Source organism: Cotesia typhae, unplaced genomic scaffold (genome assembly GCF_013202065.1).
Source record: "Cotesia typhae breed Kobodo isofemale line unplaced genomic scaffold, CoteBio_Ctyphae contig_43, whole genome shotgun sequence".
Classification (NCBI taxonomy): Eukaryota; Metazoa; Arthropoda; class Insecta; order Hymenoptera; family Braconidae; genus Cotesia; species Cotesia typhae.
The window spans coordinates 3,851,293-3,878,686 of NW_027423752.1; the positions used below are offsets into that span (position 1 = coordinate 3,851,293).

Below are 27,394 nucleotides of genomic sequence, written 5' to 3' on the forward strand. Positions count from 1 at the left end.
AAATTATAAACGAAATCTAGGCGACTAATTCTTATCCGCGAGGTTTAGTGGCCTGGAAACTAAGATTTTTCAAGGAAGTAAAAATTCTAGTGTTTCAAGCTTAATTGAGTTTAAAAGATCCAGGTTCGATCCGAATTATTTTTTTAGTTATCAAAAATAATTCCATTGAGTAGATCTTTCCTTTCTCTAAATTTTCCTTAAATTGCTATGTACGCTTGTTCGGAAACTTCAAATTTTTCCTTTGCTAAGAAATCGAGATTTAAAACGAGAAATTAAAAAAAGAAATAAAAACTGGTTCTCTTTAAAACCAGTTTTTAGATAAAAAATATTTCTCTTTTAAATTAAGTGAAGTAGTTTTTTGTCAATGACATCTGTCAGCTCAAATATTAACTCAATTATCAACAATCCGCGGGATGCAATGAACTTTTGAATGTTTAACGAAAATCATTGACCTAAGTGATCAAAAATTAATCATTAACTATTACACTAATTACCTATTGAAACGAATTAACGTTGATTATTTAGTTAATTATTATCAATTATTAATTAACTGCGCCACATACGCTAGCTAAAGTGTAGAAGGTAATTAAAGTTATTATTAGCAAGCGGCAATAACCATAAGGACTGACATGAAAAAAATAAATAAAAATTCTTTATGAAATTGAAATATATATATTAACAAGTATATATACTTGTTAATTAAAGGTCACTGTTTATTTTTTAACTAAAAATACTTTTATTATATTACTGTTACGACTATAGTTAATACAATTGTAGTCTGAGAATGTAATAACAATGGAATGTCGTTTACTACCTGCAAGACAGAATAATATTACTTCTCATAAATACCTGAGCTCTAGTTCTGCTTGTTTTTACTATTCTTCGTACCATAAGCAACCATAATTATGAAAATAAAAATAATTAAATATAATATTAACATTGTGCTCTATGTTGAAATTTAATTTTCGTAGATATTACGAAAATATTCAAATATTTTAATCACCGATATCGGAAAACCGACGTGGCATTTCATTTACCATCAAACCTAAAACCAAGAATTTCAAGTATCTCATAAATTAATTTGAATTTTCATCCATGTAATTTCTTGGTAACTAAAATTTTATGAGTACGTGCCGTTATTTGATGATTGAAAAGTTATTTTACGATATTTTTATAAATTTACCTGATTAATTTCCTTTTATCTTCAGAATGTTGTTTTTGATAAGCTCATAAGAAATCAGAGCGAAATTCCTTTTAGTTTTTTTACTACACCCATTTCAATGTTAAAACCGATGACTAGCTGCCCACCATGTGGCTTCTGTTTTACTTCTGGCGTCCGTCGAGTGATGGTGCCGCTAATATGTGAAAAATCAGCAAATTAAAAAATTTTTCGAAAATTTTTTTCCAAGTTTCTTCTTTAAATTACTGCTTAATTAATTCTCAAATTAATTATTCATGTTAATTAATAAACGTACGGGTAAATATTACTTGAAAGAAATAATTGAACACTGAAAAGACTCAGCGTCTCATTAGACGAATGGAGCTGAGAAAAAATTGAATTTCTTTAGTACTTAAAGCGACGTAAGGGAATCAATTTAATTATAAGAGTAAGGGTTGGTGAGTGAATTTGCACTCATACTTTTAGTAGACACATTTTATAAAGCACGATAAATTAAATTAAATCGAAAAAAAAAATTGATAATTAAATAGAACCTCGTAAAAAGTTTTAAGTGGAGACAGTTCGCTTCTTATTTCATGATTATTCATTTTTTTAACGTCACTTGAATTAACTTTTGAATTTGTTTGAAAATAAACTTTGCAGTACTTTCATCACTATTTCTAATAACAATTAGAAATATTTCTTAACAGCGTCTGCAAAAAGCAATTGTATCAATTACAAACTAACAAATGTACTTTTGGATTTTCACAGCTTTTACAAATTAACAATCAGACTTTCTTCTTTCAAATAAGAAAAAAAAAACCCTTTCACATTATAAATTTCTTCTCAGTAAACTTATCGTTTTTCCTAAAAATCAATCAAAGGATCAACTTTATCGTCTAAGACTACTTTCAAGCGTCGCTGGGTTTTCAAGCTATTAAATCGATAAAAAATGAACTTGAAAAAAAAAATTATAATAACCTGTAGACCATAAGCTCTCAATTTAATCTTAATTTATATTCCCTAAGCAGAAAAAGCATTTTTTTTTTTTTTTTTTTTTTTTTTTATATATATATATATAATAAATGCGCTAAAACTGATGAAGTTTTTTATTTCTTCTCTTCTCCTTAATTGCTACTCTTTGGAACAAATAAAATTGCCAAACGAAATAATATAAATAGAATAAACCTTTGAACTCTTATACAATGACTATATAGGGCGCTCTTAGTTAATCATTCATAATGAAAATAACAATAACTATGATGACAATGATATAATAATAAGGATTTTCTTTTATTTTTCAGGCGGAAATATGGAGTGTCTTCATCGCGATATTGAGAAAAAGCGTGAGAAATTTGCAAGCATGCACAGATGTCAGTCTTATAGAGCACGTTCTCCATCGTTTATCTCGTGCAGAAACAGTTGTTGCAGGTCAATAAATATACTATCATTTTCTTCTTTTTCCTTTTATTGAAACCTTAACTTATACTCTCTGATATCTCCCTTTTTCTTTGCCGTTGCTATCTTGTCTTTGCTCTTATAATATTTAAAAATTGTTATTTAAAATTCTTTCTCTTCCATCTTCTATCTTCTTCATTCTATTATATCTTATTTATTTATTTCTATATTTAATTTTATCTGTTTTTATCTCTAATAGATTTATTGATCGATATGCTGGGTGTGCTTGCAAGCTACAGTATCACAGTTAAAGAATTGAAATTGCTCTTCGGTGCAATGAAAGCCGTCAAAGGAAAATGGGTAAGACGCTAAAAGAAAATATCTTTCTTTTCTATTGCTGAAATTATTATTATTATTATTTTTATTATTAATTTCAAATGATTATTGTTCTGACTTAAATGTTTATAGCCGAGGCATTCCGCTAAATTGCTAAACGTACTTCGCCAGATGCCACAGCGTAATGGACCAGATGTATTTTTTAGTTTTCCCGGAAGAAAAGGATCCGTAAGTTTTTACTCTTTAAATAACAAACTATTTACATTTTATAGAAAACGAGAAAAAGAAGCTTTTTGTTAATATTAATATTATTTTTTTATTAAATGAAAATTTTGTTTGAGTATCATCTTCAAAGGAAATCAGATCTTTTTTTAAAGAAAAATGATATTTAAATTGAATTTAAAATGATATTTAATTGAATTTGAAATAAAATTCAAATAATCAATGATTTTGACAGTTTATTTTAAATATCAAGCTAAAATTGAATAAGCATTTTCATAAGTTTTCGTAATAGTAATTTAATTTTTGGATAAACTTCAGAAAAAATAAACTAAAAATATATCTTCAATAATCTATACCTATACTTATAAGTGAAGAGCCTATCCAAAACAAGCCATTAAACTAATAGACATTGAATTGATATCATTAAATGCATAGTTTCTTAGTAAACGTTTCAAATTGATAATGTTTTGTCGAATTTTGTTAGTTGAGAAAATAATGACTTTTTATTAAAAATCGCTTCTTTTTTAATTTTATTCGAGTAAATAAAACGTATCACTTGTATTGTTGATTGGCTAATTTGATATTTTTCAAGTTCAACCGAATCTTGATTACAAGACTAAAAATCATTTTTATTTTAAAATATCAACTTATAATATATTTTGATAATAGTTACAGCATTTATCCTTCAAAATAAAAAATGACGAATGCTTACAAAAGTTCTTAAGAATGTTGTTGTGGATAAAAGCTGGTGTAGAGTTAAAAATTGTTTTGCATTACATTTTGTAATGAATTAAAAATTCAACAATTTTAACGTCTTCATAATATTAAGACAATTAATATTGAAAATAATGAAAAATTACGGCCTAAGTTCCGAGGTTGTCTCTTGATTAGGTTTAACGATCTACGTTAGCTTCCACATAGTTGGATTAACCGCATCTTAGAACTTGTTGCGGTAATAACAATGTGCCTCAAGTTTAAATACAAACTGCTTCTACCTGTCGAACAAGTTAACTTGATCTTAGAGAGTCATCTTGCTGGAATGTACATCAAAAACTTTTAAATTAATTGTTGCCTTTTAACTTGTTCAATTTTTTTTTTTTTACTCTTACTCGAAATACTAAGTACATTATCAAATCACAAATTATAGACTAGAAAAGCTTCTATTTCCATTTTTAATTATCATTGTGCAAAGTAATGAATCAATTTTCTGATTGAAATATTTTTTCAGGCTATTGTATTACCACCAATGGCGAGATGGCCACATGAAAGTGGTTTTACGTTTACCACGTGGTTCCGACTCGACCCTATCAACTCAGTCAATATCGAGAGAGAAAAGCCTTACCTTTACTGGTAAGTAGACACTCGTGACAAGTACCTCCCGTATACTTTTCATGAGAGACGAGAGATGTCATCGGGTTTTTTTTTTTTTTTCTTTGGGGTTAACACATCATGCTCGATTCTGAATTTTCAAGAACCCACTTCTTAATACGTTATCTTTCAATGACTTCTTTTTCATCATTTTAATTTTGTTTTTATCATCAATGTGACACTAAATTGCGCAGTTTAAACTTCTTGCTATATTTCTTCAATTTTAACGCTATGTTTCATAAATTTTTTCAAACTAACATCAACATTAGTCATATTTTCTTCATTTCCACATGAAATGATCATAATGGAATTACTTTTTGTAATAAACTCCAAGCATGTGCAAAAAATAAATTTATTTTAGAATGTCAAACTTTGCTGTGCAAATCACTTTACTTTATTACACTTATAACCAAAATGTTGACTGACAAACGAGCACAATGAGTTTAGCTCAACAATTCATTAAAATGAATTAATTCGAAAGCTTAAAAGATCAAATAAAATTAAGTTTTATGTAATAATTTTAATTGGCAAGTTTTGCCCAATTAGCAATACATATTCTTCATTAAATTCTATACTGAAATCCTTTTTCACAAATTGTTGGTATTGAATTGTTAACCTGAAACATACGAACAATATTTTAGTGATACATTAGTTGATTTTAGTTTCATAATAAGCTTTTACCTCGGAAACAAGAAATCACAACACGAGAGACAAAGTAATAATGTAAAACGATTACAAGCTCGAGCTGTAGCTTAGAGTATCGACTTAGTTGACGTAACATTGAGTTGTGTAATCACTTAGAAACTTTAAAATCCCCTTGGAAATTTATTATCAATTTTTTTAATGTTTCATTTTAATTTTAAGTTTTTATATTAATAATGAACTTATTTTTCAAAAGTAAACTTTGAAGTTTGAGGTTTATGTCATTTTTAATTTAATACTTTGCTAAAGCTTAATCAAGATTCACAAAAACAGACTTTAATTAAAAACAACTTGTTATTCTATTTTTTATTTTAACAATGTTCAAATAATATTTAATCATACTTACAGTTTCAAAACAAGTAAAGGAGTTGGATACTCAGCCCATTTCGTTGGCAACTGTTTGGTCCTTACTTCAATGAAAGTCAAAGGCAAGGGCTTCCAACACTGTGTTAAATATGAATTCCAACCTAGAAAGGTAAATCTAAGTAATAAATAATTTGTTATTTATTATAAAATAATATTTACTGAACAATTATACTTATAAATTGATTAAAATCAAACATAATTCCAGTGGTACATGATTGCGATAGTGTATATATACAACAGATGGACAAAAAGCGAGATAAAATGTTTGGTAAATGGTCAATTAGCTTCAAGTACCGAAATGGCCTGGTTCGTGTCAACAAATGACGTAAGTACTCATTTCAATTATTTGGTATCAATTGATTAATCAATTAGCTGATTGACTTGCTAATGTAATGTAAAATAATATCATTTCAGCCATTTGATAAATGTTATATCGGTGCGACGCCGGAGGTTGATGAAGAGCGTGTGTTTTGTGGTCAGATGAGCGCCATTTATTTATTCAGTGAAGCTCTTACGACGCATCAAATTTGTGCGATGCATAGATTAGGACCTGGATACAAAGTACGTTCTTGTTTTCATTAATCATAAATATAGGCTTTTTAATACTATCTCTTATGGGCATTTAACATATAAGATCATTTTAATTCAGTTTTTAATAAGGGATGAAGAAAATGGTCGCTTAATTAATCAAAATTATAACTCAAAAACTAGAAACGAATTTTATAAAAATTACTATCATTTTAAAATGATTCAAATTAATGAAAAAAAGTTAATTCATTCTTGAGAAAAATTTCATTATACAATTAGAAGCTGGATTTTTAGAATACTTTTAGAAATTAATTAAAAATTTTCTAGCATAATTTTTGAATTATGCTCTCAATAGTAAATCGTGATTAATTTTGGTATCCATCTCTCTACAGTATCTTTTGTGGTAGCCATGTTATTTAGAGACATGAAGATATAATAAGTAATGATTGAACATATGATGAATGGGTTGACGTTCAGTTTAGCGGACTAATTTGTGGTTTATGTTACAGAGTCAATTCCGGTTTGACAACGAGTGCTACCTGAATCTACCCGACAATCACAAAAGGGTGAGTGATGAGCTGGATAATTCGAGCATGGTCGACCAAAGTATGCAAACTGTAAGCATTTATTATTTCTTTCATTTATTTATTTATAATTTTCTGTTGATTTAATTTTAATTAACTATTGATTTATTGATAAAAGGCGAGAGGTAATAACTTAAATATTAATCTGGAGAAGCTTATTTTTAACCTGTAGCTTGAGAGTATGGATTTTTTTCGTTTTATTATTTCGGTTCTAGCATGAATACCCATCAGAGAAACAAAATAATTAACAAATTATTTTCCAATGCTTGTTTTGTGTATTTACAGGTGGGTTTGTGTACTTTAAATAAAGAAACTTTGTATTTTGTTTTTGTTTAATAACTGTTCTGTATTTAGTTCCTCGTTAGATACTTTTATTTTTAGTTTTTCGTTTGGTTGTTATTTGCACTGATGGTATTATATTAGTTTAGTAGAGGTTAGAGTTAGTATAGGTTAGTATAGTTCGTGTGTCTGGTTATTTGTGTAAATGTTTGTTTGAAGAATAAGGAAGACAAGTTTTAATTGATCAATACAAATCCAATTAAAGACAAAGAATATAACTATACATTTTTTTTATTCCACCAAGTTTTAATTATATTTTATTATTAATAATAACTAGCAATCTATAGTCTCTAATTGATTACCGAAAATCACGAAGTATGAATTAAAAAAGTCTGACTCGAGAATTTTTTTGTTTTTATCACAATGTACATAGTTTGGATACTTGGGAAATAAATTAAAAAAATAGTATTGGTATTGTACACAATAAAAAATTTTGCGTCAATGCGTCAAAAAATTTTGTGTTAAATTTTCAACACTTTTGTGTGTTAATTTAACACAATAAATGTTAAATTTACACATAAAAGTGTTAAATATTTAACTCAAAAATTTTTACCACAACTTTTTTTGACGCAATGACGCAAAAACCGGTGATATTAGCCGAGTGGTCTAAGGCGCAAGGCCTATAGAGCACTCATACTGGCTCACCGGCCAGGCGTGGGTTCGAATCCCAAGCTGGTCTTAGAAACCATCTTGGTTGATATTCGACCCTTGCCGCGTAGATTTAAGATTTTCACAACCCAAAAAGACCTCAATGTACCACTCCCAACAGTTAAAGTCGGCGATATGACCACAGCAGTTGAAACCGACTCTAAATAATAACTAATTAAAAAAAAAAAAAAAAAAATGACGCAAAATTTTTTACTGTGTAGGATCAATTATTAATAATTTCATAAAAATGTCAAGAATCAAACTTATAGAACCAATAAACTATTCAAAACTCCTTCAAAAAAATTAACTACCACCAAAAAATATGTAAACTCATTAAAACTCACGAATTCAGGTCAAGACCTTCCTCAATATACCAAATTCCATTACAAAAACCCATTTTATAGTGAAGATATCGTCACAAAATTTTCCTCATTTTTGTAGTTATTCATTTATTTCATTACTTATTTACTTTATTTAAATTCCAAGACAAAAGTCGAGTGGCAATAACATAGAAAATTTAGAATAAAAGTACACGTGTACAAAGTATAAAGATTGTTGTAATTTGTTACATTCTAATATTTAATTAGATAAATAATAGCAAGAAATCAACAATTTTATTACTCAAGTTTAAACAAGATCTATGAACGAGAATTCTTCGATGCCTCAAGATTTTTTCAGGATTTTCCAGCGCAGAGTTTATCATCTACCTCAAGATTCATAAAGAAATTAAAGGCTTTAGTTTCGGAAATTTCTAGACTATGTGGTTTAATGATGTCGATCGGCAATTCTCGCAAGACAAAATAAATAAATAAGCAAATTTTTCCAAGCGCGAAAAACCTAATCTATTTTTAATTACTCCGAAAATTTATCATAGTAAATTAACTATTGCTAAAAGCATGTGAAATCTTTAAAAAACACGTGTGGCACTCGGGGACTGCCACGGTAAAGCTATTGCATAGCTTTTTTTATCAACTTATGCAATTATAATTATTTGTTTATTTTATTCATGCAGTATTAAGCTATTTTTTTTTCTTTGATATTAATTTAAGTTATACTTTTTGAGCGTGGTGACCGATAAGAAAACAAATTTTTTTCTTTTATTGAATAAATGAGAAGTTAATATTGTTCAAAATATTTTTATTATCTTACAATACATGTAGGTTATTCTGGAATTTTTATCATTGAAACTATAGGCTTATGGTAACTGAAATAAGAAACATAAGTTTGAGACTTGATATCCTCTAAATATCTGGAAAATACCGCGTCAATGGTGGTCCCATATTTTGTTGTGGATTCTTGTGGATCATTATTCATTTTCAAATTCAATTTTTCCGAAAGAAAAGTTGTCAACCGCTCTGATTTTTATCAGCGAAGTTGATGTTGAAATCGCCAGCCAAGATAAGTGGAAATTTATTACCATTTGTACCAAGTATTTTCGACCCATCTTCAGTGTACTCCAGTAAAGTGCGATGAATAAAATGCTCTACCTCGTCCAATTTTGGATTCGGAGAAATGTAAATTGCTATCATGACTATGTGTAGGCCATTTCTAAGTTTGCATAAGCACGCACAAATATCTCCAACAAATGAGCGCCTAACATTAACATCGCTAACGTGTGCAATATTTATTTCAATATTCGGAGTCATAATATTAGTAACATTATTATTATTTTGGTAAATAGCTACCCCACCTTTTGGAACAGTACCTCGTTTGAATTGAACAATACAATTGAAATTAGGTATTTCAATCGGATTATCATGCGTCATGCAAGTTTCGGTAAGAATTAACACATTTGTTTGTCTCGTAACTGAATCTTGTAAATCGTATTTGTATTTTTTTTGTATTTTTTATTTATGCCCTTTGACGTTCACAATTTCTTTTTCTTTTCAGCTCTTTAAGTATTTCTTCTCTATAAAACGAAAATAGCTAGGTATAAATAATAGGTATAAATAATTAGGTATAAATAGTGTAATTACACACCAAAACAATTATTCATTCAAAAAATTTGAACAAAAAAAACGATATTTTTAAGAGTTTGATCATCGGATTTCGCGCGATAAACATTTATGTAGATATAAAATATCATATATACTTTCTCTGTGCGGCATTAATGTGTATTACCTATACACAAAAAACAAAGGTACTAAATTAAGATTGCTCATTTTAATATCAAATATTTTTAGGTTATTTTTATAGCAGTATTATATATAAATTCAAAAAATACTGCATTTGTGATTATAATAAAATTTATGTATATAGAGTACTCACTCATTTTCTTTCACTATTTTTTCATCACTTTCTTCATTAATAAATGCACTTTGTTTATTCATATTCAAAACAATTTGTACACAAATTTTACGCGTACAGCTATTCACTGTTGTACATAGATGATAGATACCTATACAGTGTAGACTCTACACGCATACGTATAGTCGCACGCACACAAACACCGTGCCGAAGTCTACCGAACTGAAACGACGTTAGACGATTGTTAGGTTTTTTTCGTTACAGAATTTCTTGGTTCGGTCGCCGCGCTCAAAGCCCGCGATAAAAGCTATGCAATAGCTTAAAAGCACAGTGTAACCAGGGTGTTTCACCCAGGTCCAGTAGGTCACCCCTTTACTCCTTAGAAAGGGCGTCACTGGGATTTTAGACAATCTAACAGAACTTTCACCTCCATGACCATATTATTGAAAAAAATTAATAACGTAGATTCGGTTATATCTAAAAAACATATCAAACGAAGACCGAGATTATTTTTAACTTCCTGTTAAGAAAATCTAAGATTTTTAAAAATCGTGAAGTTATTGGTACTACCCCGGTTTTCAAAAGTAAATAATATGTTCTTAATAATCGGTTTTTACAATACAATTCTGATATATATGTCAGAGAGGCAGGAGTTTTTGTTCGAGATTCAGCATCTTTTGATTTACTCATTTTTATTATTACAATTAATTAATATTCACAATTACAACAAAATCAATTATTAATAATGAGTAGATAAACTCGCACAAGGTTAACTTGATTTAGAATGCAAACAATATTAATAATATCTTGCGATAGACCGATACTTAGGAAATGACGAATTCGCGACCAGCACGTCCGTTCAATTTCAATCTCATAGCAAGACTGTCTTTTTCAAAACTATTCTCAAATAGTCTGCCTGCTGCACATTTCTCTTTTTCTTGTTAATTTTATGATACCCCTATTGTCCTGGGATCCCGACAACCATGTACCTACCTAGACCTAAGCCTACCGCAATAAAACAATTTAGTTAAATCTTATTTTACAAAATATTAAAGTAACAGTACATTATATACAAATACTCCACTGTACTTTACTCTCCGACATATATTAATTATTTTAATTATTTGTTATGATTACGGGTTATTAAGATCAACAGTAACAATAGTAATAGTAGAATCACGATCCCAATAATAAATTAAGTTCATGTTATTCCAATGAATGTAAGGGAACAAGAAGATTAATCAATACACTGGTCCTACTTATTATATTACTCAACTTTTTGCAGATACAATTCTGCTTTCTCATAGGCGATCTATAAAATTTTTTTATGGTACAATTAATGATTCTAAGAGCTGACACTTACAATAATACATATCTTATTTTCGTAGATATAGTAATCATTTCAATTTTTGTTTTCCAAGAAAAAATAGAAGCAATTGTTTTTAAATTTTAGATACTTTAAATTGACAATCTTGAGTACTTAACTTAATGACTTTTAGAGTTTGTGAAGCTTTTGATAACGGAAAATTTCTAATTTAGCAAATACTGCTGTTGCCTAGAAAGCGATGATTGAAGTTTCAAACCCGTTTGAAGTCGAGAGATACGCAAATACTTTTGTAATAGAACTTCTATGGCTACTCAATGAATTGCCCGTATAATTAATTTAAACTACTAGCAATTCTGTTTATATATAACAATTGAAAATTTTTGTTCTTTTTACCTATCAAACAAGTTTTACATTGAATATCAAATAAAATTGATTCGTTGACTATTTCTAATTTTAGTTTATTAAAAAAGTTTCTTTTGATGAAAAACTTGTCGAACTTATCCTTCAATCATTTTTTTTTCCAACTCTTTAATATTTTTATAATTCAACTCAAAGACTAATAATCAATAATTAAAAATGTTAGGTACTGTACGACGGCAAGCTGTCCAATGCAATTGTGTTTATGTACAATCCAGTGGCGACAGATTCTCAATTATGTTTACAAAGCGCGCCAAAGGGTAACGTCTCATACTTTGTCCATACACCACACGCGCTCATGTTGCAGGTATTATTTTTTATCAATATTTTTACTTTTATTATATTTGAAAGTAATCATACACGAAATATGAAATTAATTAAATTTGTTCCAGGATGTCAAGGCTGTTATAACACATTCTATACACAGTACATTGAATTCCATCGGTGGAATCCAAGTATTATTCCCATTATTTTCACAATTAGACATGTCCTATGACTGCATCGCGCCCAATGATATCAAACGTGATCCAATGTTATGGTAAATTATTTCTTATCTAATAATAATGAATATTTAATTGATAATAATGCACTGTAAAAAAATAGAAGTAAATTTTTGCTTCCACAACTCGGAGTACCGGAGTGAAGAAATAAAATTTGCTGCGTACGGAGTAAATCTGGAGTTTTTTTTCAGTAGAGTGAATATGATTTTTAATCTGAAAAATATCCTAGAACGGAATTCTTAGGCTAAATTTAATTTTAATTAGTTGAAATAAGTTTCATATCCCAAATTACTAACAAACACTTCAAAAAATTTATCTCTAATTTAACTTTGTAAATATTAATTATATTTTTCCAAACAATTTGATTTTGAAAAATTGAACCAAATTATCATAAAGATTATTTTGTTTTCGATTCTTATTGATAAATTTGGATGTATAAAGTAAAAAATAATAAATTATTAACATTACTACGTTTAATTACATAAAATTATTAATTTTAATGTTACTTATATTAACTTTTACAAGAGAATCTTCAGAACTTCTTTACAAATAAATTATTGTAAACAGAATTTATCAAAAAATGATACTTATCGTTATCATACTTATACGTAAAAAGAAAAAAAAAATCTTGACTGAATTTTTTTTAAATATTAACATTTATTTATTTTGTCAAACTAAGAAAAAAAGTTATATTAATCTTAAAAATCTCTATGTACGCATTTTGTAATCTTTAAACAAATAACAACTATTTTTTCAAAATCTGATTCAATAAAAAATTCGCTCCAGGGACTTTTTTTTCATTATTAACACAAGTAGAATTCTACTTTTTAAAAATTTCACTCCGAAGAAATTAAATCAGTTAAAAATGAAATATTTTTGTTTACAGTTCGAAACTATTAGGGTTTATTTGCGACTTGGTAGAAACTTCGCAGACTGTGCAACAACACATGGTACAAAATCGTGGCTTTTTAGTCATCAGTTTCATGTTACAACGTGCGAGCCGTGAGCATCTAACGACAGAAGTTCTCGCATCTTTTTTGGAACTCACTAAGCATCTTGTTACTTGTCTCAGTGCAAACAGTGATTTACTATTAAAGCAGGTATAATTATCATCAATTTTTACCAAATCTCGTATACAATAATTGAAACTGAATCGTAAATAATTCAAATTTGAAAATTTTCAGCTTTCAAAAATTCTTATTATACATTTCTGTAGCATGATTTATTTTTTAATTACATATATAATATATATGTATATAACAATATAATTTATAAAATTTGAAAGCTGCATATTGAAAATTTAATTTAATCTGCACTTGCACTCGCAAGTTTATTTATTTTAATCAATTTATTAATTAATTAACAATAAGCATGATCAAGCATTTGTTCACGTTTTTTTTTTCACACTTTGGACCGCATGTAATCTACCGACTTGAAAGCTTTTTTTAAATCACATTATATTTTTTTTTACCAATTATTATTAATTACAGCAGTACCCTCGCTTTGCTAAGTGTCAATCTTAAAATTTATTTTTTTAAAAATTCAATTTAAAATATTTCAATTTTCTCAAAACTTTTGCTACCAATTCTATGTTTAATTACAATAAAATTTTGACGTCTTAAAAATATATAATTTTAAAAAATTGAGGGTCAACAATATTACTTTTTTTTTTTGTTAACCGGCACTTTGCATGTATCACTTGCAACAGCTTATAAATAGCACAAGTGTCTTTTATAAAAAATTTTTTATGACAATTTAAATTAACAAATAAAATAATTACTGAGTGTCAATTATATTATATTTGTTAATAAAATAGTATTTAAATAAACTAAAAGTCGGCTAGATTAGCGTGTCCGAAGAACAGGCAGACCTATGGTAATATAGATGTTTTACTTTTCATTCCTGACATGGCAGTTACTGGACCACGTGCTCTTCAACCCAGCCCTGTGGATTTACACCCCCGCTCCAGTACAAACGAGGCTTTATTCTTATCTGGCTACTGAATTCCTGAGTGACACGCAAATTTACTCTAACGTACGTCGGGTGTCTACAGTTCTTCAAACTGTTCATACCCTCAAGTATTACTACTGGGTCGCTAATCCTCGAGCTAAGAGTGGAATAACTCCTAAGGGTCTAGGTAAATGTTAATCAATAATTGAAAAACAATTATTTAAAAATAAATAAATAAACACAAAATTTACAGATGGACCACGCCCGCAACAGAAAGACATCCTGACAATTCGCTCATACATTCTGCTGTTCCTCAAGCAACTAATAATGATAGGAAACGGTGTGAAAGACGACGAGCTGCAATCGATTCTAAATTACCTGACAACAATGCACGAGGACGAAAACCTCCACGACGTGCTTCAGATGCTGATATCCTTAACATCAGAGCACCCATCCTCAATGGTACCCGCATTTGACTCAAAACAAGGAGTCCGAACAATCTTCAAACTGTTGGCTGCTGAAAGCCAATTGATCCGTTTACAAGCACTCAAACTCCTTGGATTTTTTCTCTCTCGCAGTACTCACAAGCGCAAGTACGATGTAATGAGTCCGCATAACCTTTACACGCTTCTTTCCGAGCGATTGTTGCTAAACGAAGAAACCCTGCTTCTACCAACCTACAACGTGCTATATGAAATAATGACCGAACATATAAGTCAGCATATTCTCTACACTCGTCACCCGGAACCAGAATCTCACTATCGACTGGAGAACCCAATGATTTTAAAAGTTGTCGCTACGCTTATTCGTCAGTCCAAACAAACGGAACAATTATTGGAGGTTAAGAAACTGTTCCTGTCAGACATGACTCTTCTCTGCAATAACAACAGAGAGAATCGTCGCACGGTTCTACAGATGTCTGTCTGGCAAGAATGGTTGATTGCCATGGCGTACATACACCCGAAAAACACTGAAGAGCAGAAAATATCAGACATGGTTTACTCATTGTTTAGAATGCTGCTTCATCATGCAATCAAGCACGAGTATGGAGGCTGGCGGGTCTGGGTTGACACTCTGGCCATTGTACATTCTAAAGTTTCTTATGAAGAGTTTAAACTCCAGTTTGCTCAGATGTACGAACACTATGAGAGACAGAGGTCGGATAATATCACAGACCCAGAAGTCAGACAGCAGAGACCTATTAGCACTATTTCTGGGTGGGATCAACAGCACGCGACTAGCAATGGAAATGCTATCAATGGTAATGGAGCTATTGAAAATGGTGATGAAGGGTATAGAGATTGGAATGAGGATCAAGCTATTGAGAGGAATTATAAGGAGTATGATGCTATTGAGGCTAATGAAGTTGAGTCTAATGAAAGATTAGAGGAAACTTGTAGTTGTGATTTAAATTCTATTGATAATACGGAAGATAGTGAGGGAAGTCCATCGATTGCTGTCAAGTCCAGAGATGTTGTCTCCATTGATTCCAGGCTCAGTGAGATGGAGAAGATTGATAGTTGTGTTATTGGTAATCATGTGGGAGAGGATGAGTGTGCTAAGGAGGAGGAAGAAGATAAAGAAAAGGAAAGGGAGGTGGAAGGGAAGGAAAATGAAGATGATTTGGAGGTTAAGATTGACGAGATTGTTGAGGATAAGGTTGAAGAAGAGAAGGATGATAAGAAGGTAGACAGTAAGGAAAGTGAAAAAGACGTTGTAGAAGTTGAGGAAATAATTGAGGAAATTGGAGAAAAAATTGAAGGAGTTCCGGAGGAAATAAAAGACGTTGAAGAAATTAAAGTAGAGGTTGAAGAAGTTAAAGAAATTGAAGTTAAAAAAGTCGAAGTTGAAGATGATATTGATAATAAAAATATTAAAAATGATGACAATCAAACAGATGTAATTGATAGTAAAAATATTGATAATGATAATGCTAAAAATACTGAAGCTGTAAAAGATAAAGTTGAAGAGAATTTAGTCGAAGAAGAGAAAGAAATTAATAAAATAAATGTAAGTAATGTAGTGGAAGAAATTGATGTAGAAAAGAATGAAATTAAAGAGCAAAAATCAAATGAGGTGGCATTAAAAGTAGAAAGTAATGAAGTTGCTGATGAAGAAAAAAAAGAAATTAGTGATTTTAAAGAGAGTAATGATGCAGTTGATTTGATTGATAATGTAAATAAGGATGTTGAAGAAAATAAAGTGGATGTGGTTAATAAAAGTAATGATGGAGAAAAAGCAGAGGAAAGCAAAGAACAAAAGGAAGAAGAAAAAGAAGAAAGTAAAAGTGAAGAAATAGTAGTGACAGAAACTGATAATGAAGTTGATAAAGAAGATTTAGTGGATAAAAACGACAAGACTGAAAAAGTCGATGACACAGTCGATGATACTTTGGGTTCTAAAAGTATCGATTGCTCAACTAGCGTAATTAAAAGCACTGACGATTGTACGAATGTAAAAAGTGACGGAGAAGATAAATTAGAAGGTGATGTAATAAATGGTGAAAGTGGAGAGGATAAAATTGGGGAAGAAAAGGATAAGGACAAAGAGGAAGAAAAGGAAGAAAAGGATGTGAAAGAAGTTGAGAGTGAAGGTGATAAAGTAGAGGTGAAAGAAATGGACAAAGAAGAGCAAGATAAACAAGAAGAAGAAGGAGAAGTGAAGAAGGAGAAGAAGGAGAAGGAGGAGGAAAAGAAAGTGGTGGAAGAAGAAAATAAATGTAAAGAAGAAGTGGAGACGAGTAAGGAAGAACATTCAAGCGAACCGTCCAATATTTCTACTAGTATAAGTGAAACAATTGTACCAGTAACCGAGGATGTAGAAATAAATGATATTAATAATAGTAAAAATGTTAATATGAATACAGTTAAAGTAGATGATGATAATATGCAAGTGCCAAATACTACACAAACAGAAATTCAACAACCAATACTAACAATATCAACGGTCTGTGATGCTACTAAAAGTTTATCCGATGGTGTGCCTCAAGTTATTTCTAGTGTGCTCGCAATGGACAATCCTTTAAATTCAAGTGTCAATGATGTACAGTCAAGTACTATAACTGCTGATGTTGCTGTCGACCATGAGCACGTTGATCCACATCGCAGGTCTAGTCTACCGAATGTGACAATCTCTGAAACTGATACTGACCCAAGTTGTGCTGGTGTCAGTGCTAGTGCTGATGAGTTTGTTGTTCTTAACGGTGATACTAAACGAACGGTTAATATGCCCAGTAAAAAAATTTCTTCGCCACAAAAAAGACCACGCAGTGCCTCGACTTCCACCCAAGTAGATCCCAATCATTTTGGTGAGTATCTTTTATCTTTTATTAATTATAGATTATAAGCTGCTTAATTTTATTTATTAGTCATTATTTGTTTGATTTAGAATCTAAAAGAGCCAAACAAGGTAATGGAACTAATCGGCCGATGTTCAGTCCAGGACCAAGCCGACCGCCATTTAGGATACCCGAATTTAAATGGTCTTACATACATCAGAGATTACTGTCTGATGTTCTATTTTCACTTGAAACGGATATTCAAGTTTGGCGAAGGTTTTTATTTATTTTTTATCACTTATTCATTTAATTTTATTATATTATTAATAAATTAATTTATATTACAGTCATTCAACAAAATCAGTATTGGACTTTGTAAATAGCAGTGAAAATGCAATTTTTGTGGTGAATACCGTGCATTTAATTTCACAATTGGCGGATAATTTAATAATTGCCTGCGGCGGCTTATTGCCATTATTAGCGTCAGCGACATCACCCAATGTAATTCAATAAAAATTTATTTAATTGATCAGCGGTGACTATAAATTAATAACACTTACATTATTTCAGAGTGAACTTGATGTAATTGAGCCAACACAAGGTATGCCAATCGAGGTAGCAGTGTCATTCCTCCAAAGGCTAGTTAATATGGCCGATGTACTTATATTTGCGAGTTCACTTAATTTCGGCGAGCTTGAAGCCGAAAAAAATATGTCAAGTGGTGGAATTTTGCGACAGTGTTTACGTCTGGTATTTATACATTTATTATATCATAATTATCCTTGAAAATTTTTGTCGACAGTAATATGTCCAAGATCAATCCAAATTTAAATATTTATTTTCAATCGGTAATTGAATAGTCATATAGATCAAGTAATAGTCGAGTAATTGCATGTCATAAATTGATTTATTTATTTCTTTATTAGAAGACAAGTGTACATTTAGATAAGTAACAACGCTAGAGTTATTTAAAATGATAAAAAAAAAAAAAATAAAAGAAGGGTATTCTAATGAATAAATTAAACATACACGTACTACAAATATTTACGAGTATATACATGCTTGTTTAGGTCTGTACTTGTGCTGTTAGAAACTGCTTAGAGTGTAAAGAGCGTGGCAGAACTTACAGCATGTTAGGTCGTCAAATCGGTACTAGTAATAAATCACAGCACTTACAATCTCTTATACGTGGAGCACAGACATCACCGAAGGTATGTAGTTGTTTTATTAGACTTAATTATTTTACTAGAATATTTTTTTTTTTATAAACTATTATTGTGTGTAGAATTTATTTATAGAATTTGTCTATAGAAGTTAACCGTTGTCGTAAAATTCTTCATTCAATTTAGTAATTCATTTGTACATTAACAATAAAAAATAATTACAGAACTAGTGATTAATGTTTCGCAATTACGGTGGTTAATGAAATTTATTTATGATAATAAAAGTCACCGTATTTTAGATGGATAGATAAAATAATAAATCTTTAGCCAGCATAATAGTAATAATATTTTCCAAATTTTTTTAATGCAATTTATTGAGTTAAAAATTTTTACAATAACATAATTTTAAATAAAACTATTCACTAAAAATTTCTAATTAATTAATTAATTAATTAATTTTTTTTTATAGAACATTGTAGATAATTTAACAAATCAATTGAGTCCAGTAAAGGATCCCGAAAAACTACTACAGGACATGGATGTGAATCGTTTGAGAGCTGTTATTTACAGAGATGTTGTAAGTAACCGAATATTTAAATATTTGAATTTCGTAATTAATTAATTGATTGAATAATTAATCAGCAAATATTTACTAATTATAGGAAGAAACTAAACAGGCACAGTTTCTGTCTCTGGCGATAGTTTACTTCATCTCTGTACTAATGGTATCTAAATATCGCGACATTCTCGAGCCACCGATTTCACAACGTCCACCGAGTCCTGTTCAAACAATCCAGACCAACGGAGCTAATATTCGCCCGGCAAGTCCTACAGGTAATTCTATTAAATAAACAAAAGCTTTTGATATTACAAACAACACTATCAATTAATTTTATAAATTATAAATTTATAGTATAAAATAGCAAGAACTCGAGATAGCAATGACTAATTTGGCTAATCATGCTTTAAAAAGTTATTAATACACCACTTACTCGTTTTCATATTCATTACAAAGTATATCTAATTTTCCAAAACTCTTATATGTCAGATGTATATAAAACTATTATTTTTATGTTTTTTTTTCTTAACTATAAATCAAAATTAATAAATGATTATATTAATAAATATAAAAAGATAAATGATAAATAAGAAAATACTTTCAAGTTTGTTTCGACTTCTTGTCTTGAAAAATTAAACGCATGATTCTTGATTATATGAAGCATGAATTTTATTCATTATAATACTAAAAAAAAAAAATAATTAATTTTGAGAGTATTAAAATTGAATAAAACAATAAAAATGATAATTACAATAATAAAAAATAATAGCTTCATATTTGAATAATAAAATAAATTAATTGCATAGAATTAGAAGCTAAATAAATGAAACAAAACGTAATTTATAAATTTACCACCTTGTAGATAAGCATGTGTGGTTGCACTCGTATAGTCGTTACTTTATTTACTTATTATTTATTATTATCATTATTATTATTGTATAATTTATTATGATTTATTTATTTATTTATATATCGTTTATTTATTTGATTGTATGTATCTGACAGTAAGAGTTTTGATGTTTGTCAATTTGTTTGCACAATTTTAAACGTTTAAAATAATTCACACATTAACATTCATAGTTTTTAAAATTGTTTTATCAATCATTTTATTAATAAAATAAACTTCCGATCCTGAACTTTAAAAATTAATTAAAATTAATCGAAATTGTTGTCCCATGAATAATTTTGTTTGAGCATAAAAAATGTTTGTTATTTTAATTATCTACAAGCAACAAGTAAATTAAAAAGGACATTTTTTATGACAAATGATTATATAAAAAAAAAATATTTATTAATGATATCCAACCCTGAAATGAGTAAAAGTGTCTGGCGATTGGACAGAAGGGTGAAAAAAGGGTAATATAATGAAATTGTCTTAGGAGACGGTAACGGTGGTGGAGGAGGTCGGCCTCTGTTTCCACAGTGGTCTCACCACGTGTATCCTCAGTTCCTTCCGGGTACTCACCCCAACGCCAATGCAAATCTAAACGCCAACCACCATCACATCAGCCAGCACCACCACCAGCACCCGCTACCACCACCGACTGCCAGGCACTCAAATCGCCAGAATCCCTCGAACTATTACATTCCGAACCATCATACTAATCATTACAATAACCATCATCACCATCATCCGAATAACAATTACAATAACTACCACCGTCACCACTACTACCATCATCATAACAATAATAATAATAACAATAATAACAACAATAACAACCACTATCACGCGCTTCAAAAGCATAATGAGCCCCGAAACCTTTATCATAGAAATTCAGGTGTCGGCCTGCAAGGTAATTCCATTGCTCCAACCTTAATTATTTTTCTTATTTGAGAAATTACTTTTACTTATATTTTTAATTTTTTTTTTTTTTTTTTTAATTCACGGAATGGGTTGTCGAATGTCAGCACTTGTTTTTACCCTTTTCCCCCTTTGACGTCAGAAATTTTTTTTACAGCTTTTTTTTATTATTATTTAAGAATGGTTATTTATTATTAATGACAAGTATTAATTATTATTTTTATTTTTAGGTCTCCTGATTTCAAATAAGTTTTTTTTTTTTTTTTTTTTTTTTTTTTTTTTTTTTTTTTAGATTTTGCCATTCGCTTCGGTGGAAATATTTTTTCACTGTGTGTTAATTTCTTCATTTTTTGTAAAATTTGATTAACAAAAATTTTTGTTTTTTTATTCTTCAAATAAAATTTATTTTCACAAAGCCGATTGATTGGATTGTTTTAAAATTGACTTAACGAAGACGCGGAAGATTACATTTTATAATTAAATAAAAAATGAAAAAAAATATTTTTTTGTATTTTTTAGATTGTTTGCCTGTCATCCTAACATTTGTTAGCATGAATACACATGTATTCACGTTATTCAAATCATCTGTTTATTTAGTTAGTACGAAAACGTGAAAATTTGTTAAAAACACTCCACGCTTGTGTTGCCGGATTTAATTGTTAAAAACACTCACTATACGGATCGTGAAGTAAATTGAACGTGGAGTTTGCTTTAATAAATTTATATGTTTTCATTTTACAGCATGTTTAGAGTTTAAAAACGTTATTTTAGGTTTTATTGATTTAATTATTTTATTGTATTGTATTGAATAAATAATTATTATCATTAACACTTTATATGTTTTATTGCAGAAAGCGGAGGAATAATGAGCCAACCTGGTTCCCAAGATGATGGAGAATATGAAGTTATTATTGTTGATGAAAATAATTCGAGCATACTTGCTGATCATGATGTCACTTCTTCTGGACCACCATCGACGAAGGTAACCAGTTAATTAATTTTTTTAATTTATATATCGAAAAATATTCCAAGAAACACTGTAAAACAAATAATTTATTTACTTACTATAAAAATTTTTACAAGAACAAAGTTGATAATATAAATTTTGTTGTACAGTGTTAATTAAAAAAAATTCCTGCATTATCCTTTTTAAATTAATAAAATAAAAATAATATGTTTTTTTTTTATATTTAAAAAATTTAATAAATGATTTAAGAAATAAAACAAATATTTAATTAAATTAAAGTAAAAGAAGAAATAAAATAAAAATTGTCTAGGCACATTTAGCATGTGCACGAGATACACGCACGTATATTAATTAATATATATTATATATAACAATGACAACATATATAATTAATAATCGTAAAATGAAAAAATCTAATCTAAACTATTAAATATTTGAATTTGAATCGTAGAAGTGGTTTGCGATGTTGAGCATGTACATTGCTTATTACTTATTATTTGAATAACGATGTCTTGCATTTGATTCAACAATAATATAAAAAGAACGTACTTTGAATAATATAATAATGTAACACTATGGTATTTTATATATATATTATTTACATTAATTTAAGCGTAAAGTTAAAAGATAAATGTACTTCTTTACTTATTTATTTTTATTATCAGTATCAAAAAGGTTTAGCACGTAGCGATCGTACATCGACAACGTAAAACGTGACTAGAATTCATAAATAATGTCATGGTTCTTTATTATACTCTTGATATAGACTTTTAGTATTATTTTTTATATATTTATTCATATATTTATAGATAATTAGTATATTTATAGATTAATTAGACATTAATCAAAGGTTATTATGGACAAAATTTATTCAGACAGTTAAAATTTAACTAAAAAAACATTTAACGAATTACAAGATGAAAAATTTATGTACACAGAAAAAAAAATTAACTTGAATCAAGAGAAAAATTCTTAAACCAAAAAAACAATTTTGAAGAGTCTTATTGTCTTGGATCAAGATGAAAAATTCTTGAATCAAGTAAAATTTACTTAGACCCTGAATAATTTCTTGGTTTAAGAATTTTTTCACTCAAATCAAAAAGATGAAATTCTTAAAAATTATTTACTTACTTCAAGTAAATTTTTTTTTCTGTGTAGTCATACGAACAAATCATATTTATTGTTAATATAACTAGAAAATTAACGAAAAACCCGAGAAAAATTTTGATATACAATCATATGTAATTACATGTTACTATATACGATTATATATAATCTCATATATAACAATATTTATATGATTATATATGAAGCTATATAAAATCACATATAATCATGCTTTATACTGTAAAAAAAATTGTACGAATTTTGCAATGATATAACTTTTAAATTTTACCAAAAATAGAAAATTTCAAAATTTAATACTATAAAAGTAAAAATATTAAACGTTCGTATTGGTTGTGGACTACGATTTAACAATCATAATTATTAACGCAGTTTTTTTCGTTGTAAAAATAAATGAATTCATAACATTATATATAATCTTACATGATTATCTATAATAATCCATATTTTATGTATAATTGTTAGCGTGTTTCGTTTATAAAGATTGTATAAATATGATCAGCAATATTTTTTTTAGCTTTTTTTAGAATTTCATTGCTTGAACATTTATAAAAAAAAAATTTGCCACAAATGTCGTCTGAAACGTTTGATTATCCGTCTATTAGTTTAAACAATATAGCGTGTCAAGTTTACACCAAAGAAATAGCTTACAACTCTGAAAAGTCTAGAGTCACTTATTAATTGTAAAATACTTAAAAAAAAATTGTTTTTATCGATAGATGAATTTAAAAAAATATATTTAAACTTAATATTTACGTTTTTAAGATTTAATAAATATTATTATTTGAGGAGTTGAGTTTCAAAAGGGTATCTTTTCATTTTTGATTAATCGAGACAAAAAACTGGTTATCTTCAATTGTAAATATTTTTATTGAACTTTTTTAATTTAGCTATAAAGTGCTACCGGTTATGAAGCTACAATTCGATTTTCATATAGAAATCTTTCTAATTCTCGCAGTATTTAATATTTAAAAGATCAAAAAACTGTTCTTTTAAAATATGAAAAGGTACCCTTTTGAAAATCAGCTCCTCATTTCCATTTAGCTTATTTTACAAATTGAAGAATTTATGATTTTCAAATTTATAACCCTCCAAATTTAGGGTTGGCAATAAATCCCGAAAAATAGAAACCGACTTAAATTAATGAACGCGATTGTACATATAATTGTATGTAATAGTATATGACACATCAAGGGCAGTAAAGTAAGAAATTTCTCAGACACATGTAACTGTTGTCCAAGGTGAAGTCAAGGTCAATAAACATGTGATCTGAGACTGTTATTTACTGCTCATGGTGTGTATACTATTTTTCTTGGGAATATCTTGGGAAAAGACTTTCAAGACGGCGCATAACAAGATGGTGTCAACTGTCTTACAAAATGGCGGATGCGCGCTCATCAATGGAATCGTATGTTTTCGCTTTTAATATCCGTTTTTAAACATTGCATTGGAAAAAAAAAAAAAAAAAAAAAAACTATTTAATCTATTAGCCGTGATTAAAAAAAAAGTATCGAGACAAAGAAAAAAGTATTGAAAAGAATTAGTTTTCTTGTCAATCTAATACTTTTCAATACTTTTTTCTTTGTCTATATACTTTTTTTTATTTCAGGAAGAATATAATTTTGTCCATAAAACTTGAAATTAATTTACAAGAAAGCCGTTGGATGTGAAGAAAGACATCGAGTTAGAATTATTTTTTAGTTAATAACAATTATTAAGCGTTTATTTAAATGTATCCCGATTATTTACTTAAAATTTAGTTTATTATTATGAATTATGATTATGACTATTAGTTACTTAAATACGAGCATGTTAATTTCTATTTTCCGGTACTCTCAACGTGTTAACCCCTACTCTGTGCTTGCAATTGCTATGCGTACTAACTACTGGTTCTGAAGGGAGGTCACAGTGGTGTACCTCGATCACAACCTATTCTCGAGGATTACAACACCACATCTGAACCGTCTATTGGTTCTTCAAAACGTCCCGAAGTACCAAGATTAACAACCAAGGTAATAATCGTCACAAAAAAAGGGGATCAATTATCTAAAATACAATTTCACCAACTAATTAATAAGGATCAACATTACCCAATTTATCTTCAGTTACTAAAACTAAAACTCAATCATTGATATTCACATCCATAACCTATTAATTTGAACTGAGTGTCTTTTGATCCGGCGAACACTTGTTGCTCAAACTTGCTTCGATAACTTCCAAGCTTTATTTATTTTCTTTTCTATTTTATTCATTTATCTTAATAATTAATTAGTCGATTACTTAATTAATTTTTAGAAGATTGCTGTAGTGTAAGCAGTACTGCATGTTTTTATCTTCATTTATATTTGCAAAAATTTTAATCAGATACTTAGAATCTGTGTATTCAAGTAAACATTTTTTACATGTGACACAAGGTCCATTGGTGTTCAATTTTTGATCATATCACAGGTTATTAATTTTTTTATTATTTATTTTATAGAGCAATGATTCAAGTGAGGAAGCTATGCATCGCAGTAATTTGACTGCTGACCCAAGTCCATCGGATATTACAACAGACAACGAAAATAAACATAATTCATCGGAGGAAGCTTGGACAGACGTTAATCTTAACGAAGATGCTGATACTATACAAATTAATAATTCACGTGATGATCCACGTAATATTCACAACATCACACATTCTCATGGTAATTTATATTATTATCTCTTCTTGATAACAATTTATACTTGTTTTTTGATTGTTGAAACTTGAATACTTAAAATCTGATAAAACTTGAAAAAAAAAAAATTATTTTTATCACCGATTGCCTTTGTTGACATACGTCATAAAATGGTAGTCACAAAATCTACAAAGGATAAATTAACAAATAATTTAACTTATAAAAAAATTTGCACATATAGAAGTTGGTAAAAACTAAGATTGAAAATTTTTATAAATAATTTTTTTTTTATAAAAATTTAATTATCAAAATCAAATTCAATAATTACACGTTTGATAACTTCAGTAGAATTATTATTTTTAATACGCGCTTCTAATGGCGAAATTATGAACTATTCTTTAAAAATTTTTTCAATTGATTAATCAGGTTCAAATTCATGTTTATTCGATATATCGATTTATGTATTTCAACTCATAACTAACTTCATTCGTAACTATCGTCAGAATTTTGTCGAAGAGAATTGAGTTGCACATCACTCAAGTATTATAAGTTTCTAATTAATAATATTTTGTTGTAAAATAACTAAATAAAATTAAATTAGAAAAAAATTTACTAGTATCCAATAAATAATAAATAATAATGTAAATAGGTAACCAAGATAATGAAGGAAATGTATTGGAACAAGAGACACTGGGTGACGCAGAACGCGGTGAAAAACCAACAGGTGAAATATCTGTTGTACGAATACCTGATCGGTTGGTAATGACATCAGCATCCCCACGTCCAGATGATCTACCGATCAAGAGCCTGGTGGAGCATTTACCCGTGCCAACGCCGTCACGCGAAGCGTCGCTGACACAAAAACTGGAGATGGCCCTCGGCTCTGTCTGTCCACTGCTGCGTGAAATAATGGTCGACTTTGCGCCGTTTTTATCTAAAACCCTTATCGGTTCACACGGCCAAGAATTACTTATGGAAGGCAAAGGGTTAACGACATTTAAAAATAGTAATTCTGTCGTCGAACTTGTCATGCTGCTCTGCTCACAGGAATGGCAAAATTCACTGCAAAAACACGCCGGGCTGGCTTTTATTGAATTGATCAACGAAGGAAGGTACAAATCATTATATATTTTATTTATTTAATAAAATTAAATTATCAATTATCAAAATATATCCTTTGATGATCAATTTCTAATTTATCAACCAGTATTTTAACTAATTAATTAAAATAAAAGGATGAATATAAAAATTTTCTAAATGTCCAAACAATTTATATTTCATGCTAAGAAAATAAATAGTAAAAAATAAAATAAAGATAATAAGCAGTTTATTAATGGAGACTTTTATTTTAATCAAATACTAACCGTCTAAATTATTTCCAGACTATTGTCACACGCAATGAAAGATCACATTGTTCGAGTGGCCAATGAAGCTGAGTTCATCCTTAATCGTATGCGTGCTGATGACGTTCTTAAGCACGCTGATTTTGAGGTAGTTATTTTATTATAATTATTCTTTTGTACAATTATTATTGATTATATAATTAATCAATTCTTATTTTCAGTCTCAATGCGCTCAAACTCTTTTAGACCGCAGAGAAGAAGAAAGAATGTGCGATCATTTAATAACCGCAGCACGAAGACGTGACAATGTCATTGCCAGTCGTTTGCTTGAAAAAATACGTAACATATTGTCGAATAAACATGGTGCGTGGGGATACATGGATCCCATGGCAGCTAAGTAAGTTA

The 27,394-nt window shown here is 29.0% G+C and overlaps 1 protein-coding gene across 7 annotated transcripts in view; it reads left to right on the forward strand.

The window, feature by feature from the left end:
• The window catches only part of Rg (A kinase anchor protein rugose), a 242,686-nt gene that overhangs the window by 148,232 nt on the left and 67,060 nt on the right, over positions 1–27,394 (forward strand). For 2 of the 7 annotated variants that reach the window (XM_074244499.1, XM_074244494.1), the window contains 26 exons: positions 2,464–2,590; positions 2,817–2,917; positions 3,026–3,121; positions 4,344–4,465; positions 5,534–5,660; positions 5,757–5,876; positions 5,966–6,112; positions 6,589–6,696; positions 11,808–11,948; positions 12,034–12,179; positions 13,028–13,241; positions 14,026–14,278; positions 14,345–17,398; positions 17,479–17,644; positions 17,716–17,869; positions 17,939–18,118; positions 18,439–18,579; positions 19,001–19,108; positions 19,194–19,365; positions 20,470–20,886; positions 21,746–21,876; positions 24,885–24,998; positions 25,466–25,673; positions 26,296–26,758; positions 27,029–27,137; positions 27,211–27,386. In XM_074244499.1, coding sequence (XP_074100600.1) covers positions 2,464–2,590; positions 2,817–2,917; positions 3,026–3,121; positions 4,344–4,465; positions 5,534–5,660; positions 5,757–5,876; positions 5,966–6,112; positions 6,589–6,696; positions 11,808–11,948; positions 12,034–12,179; positions 13,028–13,241; positions 14,026–14,278; positions 14,345–17,398; positions 17,479–17,644; positions 17,716–17,869; positions 17,939–18,118; positions 18,439–18,579; positions 19,001–19,108; positions 19,194–19,365; positions 20,470–20,886; positions 21,746–21,876; positions 24,885–24,998; positions 25,466–25,673; positions 26,296–26,758; positions 27,029–27,137; positions 27,211–27,386 — 7,295 coding nt within the window. The remainder of the gene's footprint in view (positions 1–2,463; positions 2,591–2,816; positions 2,918–3,025; positions 3,122–4,343; positions 4,466–5,533; positions 5,661–5,756; positions 5,877–5,965; positions 6,113–6,588; positions 6,697–11,807; positions 11,949–12,033; positions 12,180–13,027; positions 13,242–14,025; positions 14,279–14,344; positions 17,399–17,478; positions 17,645–17,715; positions 17,870–17,938; positions 18,119–18,438; positions 18,580–19,000; positions 19,109–19,193; positions 19,366–20,469; positions 20,887–21,745; positions 21,877–24,884; positions 24,999–25,465; positions 25,674–26,295; positions 26,759–27,028; positions 27,138–27,210; positions 27,387–27,394) is intronic. The other 5 variants (XM_074244495.1, XM_074244496.1, XM_074244497.1 and 2 more) reach the window with 5 other exon arrangements.